At 40.2% G+C, this 6,787-nt stretch overlaps 1 protein-coding gene across 1 annotated transcript; it reads right to left on the bottom strand.

The window, feature by feature from the left end:
• Window positions 1-4,790: 4,790 nt before the first annotated feature.
• Window positions 4,791-5,850, bottom strand: LOC101397097 (olfactory receptor 9Q1-like). The gene has a single exon (XM_004437394.2). The coding sequence runs from the start codon at window positions 5,724-5,726 to the stop codon at window positions 4,791-4,793; it is 936 nt and encodes a 311-aa protein (XP_004437451.2). The 5' UTR covers window positions 5,727-5,850.
• Window positions 5,851-6,787: the final 937 nt, after the last annotated feature.

Below are 6,787 nucleotides of genomic sequence, written 5' to 3'. Positions count from 1 at the left end.
TACCTCATTCTCAGGTGCTCACTCCCCATCCTAACCCATGCTCAGAGAGGGCTCTGGACAGTCCCCTTCTGAATAAAGTGGCTAGCAATGCATGAGGGTTCTCTTCTCAAATAATTTACACCTTAATCTAATTAAAACCTGGATGTATAGAATGTCAGACCACAAAAGGACTCAGAATTATCTCATTCTAACCTCTCCCCAGTTTTGCAGCTGGAGAAATTGAGGTACAGAATGGGGAATTCCCTTATGGAAGGACACACAGCTGGTTAGTGGCAGTCACCACCCAGCATTCTTTCTATCACATCCTACAGTCTTCAGAAAAGGTCAAATAGGCTAATTTCAAGCAAAGGAACTGGAAGCAAAGAAAGGAGATTTGAGAGGGAATCAGAGCCCTTCTTAGCACCTTGAAAATCATGCCATATGCTCACGTCTGCTGCAACCAGTGTAAGGAAATATCTACTAACTTGCACTGCCCCTGGAACAGCTGTGGCTTTTCTTCTCCCACCTCCTGTACCAAGCAATGTGTTGCCCAGAACCCCTCTTTTATGTCTGGGGCAAAAGACAGGGGGAGAGTCTCCTGAAGCCACAAAAGGGGCCATGATACCAAGTCCCTTCTTGGACAGCTCCTGGATGACTTGGCTCATGGTAGTGGAGTCTCCTTCGAGGAAACCATATATTGGCAGGAACTTGAGAAAGGTGATGGGAGAAGTCCAGCTGAGTGCCAGGCTTGAGACCAGGCAGGGTGTGGGTACAGTACCATAGTCACTATCCCCTCATTGAGCTGGATATCCAAGGTTATCTCTCCAGAAGACCTTTTTATTCTCCTTTTAGGCATCATAGTCACATCCAAAATCTTCTAACAGATGATGTTTTCTGGTCTGGATAGCCTAGTATTCCCTAAGTATGCATGTCCAAAAGCGGATTTTTGAATGATTTATCATCAGCTGTGTATTTTCTATTAAAAAAGGACTTTTAGAATTAAAATAACTCAAGAAAAATAATCACAAGTTGCTTTATTTGAATGACTTTATAACACAAGATATAGCAAGATGTAAGGAGATACTAACACTTATTTACAACAAGGTAACCTCCTTATTATCAACTATTCTTTCTTTCTTTAGATTTTAAATTTTGTTTTAAAATATTATTTACATACAGTAAAATTCATGGCTCTTATATATACAGTTTAAATGTCTTATATATACATTTATATGATATACATCCCTATCAAAATATAGAACATATCACACCACAAAATGTCATCCTGCTCAACTATTCTTTAAAATTACCTAATGTAATCCTGTCTTTGCTTCCATACATAAGTGGAAAGCATTTTTTAAAACTTTCCTTGAGTTCTCTTTGTTTATTGCAGTAACATTGGTTTATAACATTGTAAAAATTTCAGGTGTACATCATTGTACTTCTATTTCTGCATAGATTACAACATACAATACTGGAAATGAAAAACTCATTAGAGGGACTCAAAAGCAGAGTTGAGTTCTCTTTATAGAGTAAAAAGTAAGTGAAGTCCCATTTGGGCTTTGTAGCCACTAGTTCCTATAGATCTTTAAGTAGCTATTTCTTCTAAACTAGAAGTCTTTAACCGCCTGCTTAGAATTTAATCAGAAAGAGGGGGCTGGCCCCGTGGCTTAGTGGTTAAGTGCGTGCGCTTCGCTACTGGTGGCCTGGGTTTGATCCCCAGCGCGCACCGACGCACTGCTTCTCCGGCCATGCTGAGGCTGCATCCCACATACAGCAACTAGAAGGATGTGAAACTATGGCATACAACTATCTACAGGGGTTTTGGGGAAAAAAAGGAGGAGGATTGGCAGTAGATGTTAGCTCAGAGCCGGTCTTCCTCAGCAAAAAGAGGAGGATTGGCACGGATGTTAGCTCAGGGCTGATCTTCCTCACAATAATAATAATAATAATAATAATAATAATAATAATAATCAGAAAGAGGCATGAAATTGTCTCCTTAAATCTGGCAACTCATTCTCTGAGGAGCCCCTTTCAGTTCATCCTGAACTCCCCGCCTTCTGGCAGATTTTAAGAGACAAAATGACCCTTCAATGTACTACTCTTATTTACACAGACCCAATATTGTCTTTTTCAATGAGGAAGGAACTTCATACAACTAATCCAAGCTTTCTAACTACTTCCTTAACTTTTCCCACAGCCTGTAACACAATTGACAGAGGAAATATTTATTAACCATCCCACTTAGTGGAGCTATAAATTTTCAGCCTGGGTTTTAATGACCAGACAAACCATTATTAAAGGGATAAAATATTTCTTTTGAAAATTATAATATATATTTTAAAGCATTCTGTCTTCTAAAATAAACACATCTTTGAAGATTTAAACATGTTTTATTTTACTATAAGTGATCTTAAATTGAATATCTTTTGTATGCCTTCACCATGAATCTTCCATGATTCACTTATCTGATTCTTTCAATTTAAAGTCCTATTACTGGAATTCCAGGTGTGACTTTTGAAAACACCAATGCATAAAGATACATGCCCCCCTGTGTTCACTGCAGCCTTATTCACAATAGCCAAGACATGGAAGCAACCAGAGAGTGACTTAGTATATTTGGCTGGCTGAATTTGGAATCATTCTGTGTTTGTAGTATTGTTGATACTGTTATACTCTCCGTTATGGTTTATATCATTCATACACCTGGGACTTAGTTTTTGGATCCCAAGGGACAGGGGAAAAGGAGTTTGAGTTCCAGGAACAAAGATCAAAGAAAGAACAGAAAATGATGAGTAGGTGGGGCCCAAGACACTTTCCAGTGTCTTGGCTCTGATTGGGGTACCTACAGTTTAGAGAAGTGAAGATCAAGGACCAATAGATTGTTTCCATGTCTTGGCTGTTGTAAACAGTGCTGCTATGAACGTGGGGGTGCAGATATCTTTTTGAGTTAGTGTTTTCATTTCCTTTGGATATATTCCCACAAGTGGATTTGCTGCATCATATGGTGGTTCTATTTTTAATTTTTTGAGGATCCTCCATACTGTTTTTCATAGCAGCTGTACCAATTTACAAACCCCAACAGTGACAAGGGTTTCATTTTCTCTGCATCCATGCCAGCATCTCTTATCTCTTGTTTTCTTGATGATAGCCATGCTAACAGACATGAGGTGATATCTCATTGTGGTTTTGATTTGCATTTCCCTAATGACTAGTGACGTTGAGCATCTTTTCATGTACCTGTTGGCCTTTTGTATATCTTCTTTGGAAAAATGTCTATTCAGGTCCTTGACTCATTTTTTAGTTGGGTTATTTGTATTTTTTCTATTGAGTTATATGAGTTCTTTATATGTTTTAAATATTAACAGACAGAAAGACAAATATAGTAAGATCTCACTTATACGTGGAATCTGAAAAAAAAAAAACTCATAGAAATAGAGATCAGACTTGTGGTTAGCAGACGTGGAAGGTGGGGGAAGGAACAATTGGAAGAAGGTGGTCAAAGGTACAAACTTCCAGTTATAAGATAAATAAATACTAGGGATGTAATGTATACATAATCTATAACATAAATCCTGAGTTCTCATCACAAGAAGAAATCTTCTTTTCTTTTCTTCTTTTTTCTCTTTTTATTGTATCTATACGAGATGACGGATGTTAGCTGAACCTATTGTGGCAATTATTTCACAATACGTGTAAATCAAACTATCATGTTGCATACCTTAAACTCACATATGTCAATTATTTCTCAGTAACACAGGGGGAAGAAAAAACCAACTGACTCTGGGAGGCTCTGGACGGTGGCTGAGCTGTTGCAAAATGCAGGGACCCAGTGCAGGCCAAGATTCCCTCCTGCTCACCCCTGCATGGAATGCAGCAATGCTCTGCCTCCCCAAGGTCAAAAGTTTTCAAAATGCAGAGAGTCAACATGTATGATACAGACACTATAGATACTATTAAGGGCAATGGAAATAATATAAATTAACCAAATGGATTCTCAGGCAAACAATGTGATGAGTGGAAGCTAGAACAGATAGAAGAAAGAACAGGGAATATTTCCAGTGGCAATGACAATTGACAGATGTGTTATTGTGGAGTTTTTTTAGTGATTCATGTGAGACATGTCTGTGAACTACTACAAGAGTCTGAAGAATGCTTTGAGCAGGGTCAGCTGTATGGACTGGACCTTTAAACTACTACTGTAATTTCATCATTAAAATAAATGTAATCTAAATATTGAATCCTAGTTAGTGATATCATTCTGAAGTGTATAGGAGTGAAGAGTAGTGATAATGATGTCTGCAACTCACTTTGAAATGCATCAAAAAATAAGGTAGATTGATGGATGAATTGATGGATGGATAAATGAATAGATTATGTGTATAAGTGATAAAGCAAGCATAACAAAATATTAGCAATTGCAGAAACTAGGTATTGGGTATAAGGAGCATACTATACATTATTTTCAACATTTCTATATGAAAAATATCTCATAGAAAATTTTGCCAAAAAAATGTAATCTTGTTTTATAGTCACAGACCAGTGAGGTGTGCACACCTGGATTACATAGGATTTAACTTCAGATCCTTTTGTCATTTGTCCTGGGAGTTAGAGCTCTCACCTCAATCTCTTCTCAGGCTGCTTCTTCCTTTTCTTCCTTTCTCTCTCTGGGACTAAACGTTTTGGTTCTTTTTTATACCTTGTACCATGACATATACATTTAAACATTGAGAATGCTGTAAATAATGAGTGCCCACAATGCTAACACTGCAGAAGAGGTGATTCTCAGGATTTTCCAAAGTTGGAGATGGTTAGGACAACTTGGCTCTGTTGAGAATTTTCCTCAGGGTCTCCTTCACTTCTTTGTTCCTCAGGCTGTAGATGAGGGGGTTCAACATAGGGATCACTGCTGTGTAGAACACAGACACCACCCGATCCTCCTGTGAGGACTGGCCAGAGTTATCTCTCAGATACATGAAGATGAGGGTGCCAAAGAAGAGTGACACAGTAGTGAGGTGGGAGGCACACGTAGAAAAAGTCTTGGCCCTGCCTCCAGCTGAGGAGATCCTCATAACGGCCATGATGATAAACAGATAGGACACCAAGATCACCACCATGCAGGCAGGGATGACAAAAATGGCAAACACAATAATTACCACTTCCTGGGAGTAGCTGTCCCCACAGGTCAGCTTTAAAAGAGGAGGGAAATCACAGAAAATGAAGTCAATCTCATTGGTTCCACAGAAGGAGAGAGTGAAAGCTGAGACTGTCCGCACCAAGGCACTGAAGAGACCAGCAAAGTAAGCCCCGACCACAAAACCCAAAAGGGCCTTCTGTGTCATGATGGTGACATAAAACAGAGGTTGGCACACGGCCACGTAGCGGTCATAGGCCATGATTGCCAGGAGGTAGCAGTCAACGGAGCCAAAGAAGGTGAAGAGGAAGAACTGAGCAACACAGCGTGTGTAGGATAAAACTGCCCCATGCTGCAGCAACACAGCCATCATCTGAGGCACAGTGACAGATGAGCAGCAGATGTCTATGAAAGAGAGATGACTCAGAAGGAAGTACATTGGGGTGTGGAGCCGGTGATCCATGTGAATCAGGATAATCATGCCCAAGTTCCCTGACAAAGTGATGAGATAGATAAATAGAAAGAGGAGGAAGAGAGGGATTGTCCATTCAGAACAGTCGGTGAATGCAATAAGGAGGAATTCAGTCACGAAGGTGAGGTTCTTCTCTGCCATGAAGCCAGAGGTAGCTGAAAGGGCTAGGATGAGAAGCAAGGTGGGAAGATATAAATAGGACTTAACTGTATTTCTAGTTTACATTTATTGAATATGTACTATGGACAAAATACGCCAAGTGCTGTGTGAGGCTTCAGAGATGACTTGTCTCAACTCCTACCTTCAAGGAAATGTGACAGAGTCTTCTTAGTATGTCAAGAAAACCGGTACAGTTAAACATTGTCAGAATAGGAGTGCATATTCTCCAAAATTTATTGCTAACTAGCTGTGTGAGACCCTGTAAGTCAGATAACCACTCTTACCCCCAACTTCCCTTTCACTCCAATAGGGGTTGATTGATACGTGGGGTCCTGCCTACCATGGGAATATCCATCTCAGGACTCTGTCCCTTTTTGTCCATGACCACACCTCCTCCCTTATTTCAAACTCTCTTTATCTCTTGTCAGCATCAAAACAACAGCCGCGTAACTAACAGCTCTCCCTGCCTTCAGACTTGCTTCTTGCCATTTCTTGCTCCTCATTGTGGCCAGAGTGATATTTCTAAGATTTTCATTTGGTCGTGTCTCAGTCCTGTGTGAAAAATCCTGCCATGGTGCCGCATCAAGACAGGATATTATTTAGACTCCTTGACATGTCAAGGGTCCCCTCCATGAGATCTCCCCTACTTCCTTCCTCATGTCCCTTTCTTACTTCTCACTTCTCACACCCAAAGCCACACCGCACCTTCCCACACTTCTCTTCAGCCACATTGAATTATTTTCAGCTTCTCCAACCCTCCATGTTCTCTCATATCTCTGTGCTTTCCACAGGCCACCCCTTCTGCCGTAACACCTTATCTTTCCCATCTCCAGGGTCCTGACCAACTCCTACACCACCCTCAAATCTCAATTCAGATAGTACTTCCTACAAGAAGTCTCTCTTTAGTCTTTCTTCCCTGCTCAGGGTATGTACCCCTGGAGCTCACCACATAGTAAGAGCTTAACATGTTTTTGAGGAATAAATAAAGTTATCAAATGACATATGAAGCACCTTGTAAAGGCAAAGGAACTGTGTACGTGTTC

Source organism: Ceratotherium simum, chromosome 34 (genome assembly GCF_057802395.1).
Source record: "Ceratotherium simum simum isolate JZ-2026a chromosome 34, ASM5780239v1, whole genome shotgun sequence".
Classification (NCBI taxonomy): Eukaryota; Metazoa; Chordata; class Mammalia; order Perissodactyla; family Rhinocerotidae; genus Ceratotherium; species Ceratotherium simum.
Note: the sequence above shows the minus strand (reverse complement) of the source record. Positions and strands in the feature narration are given on the sequence as shown.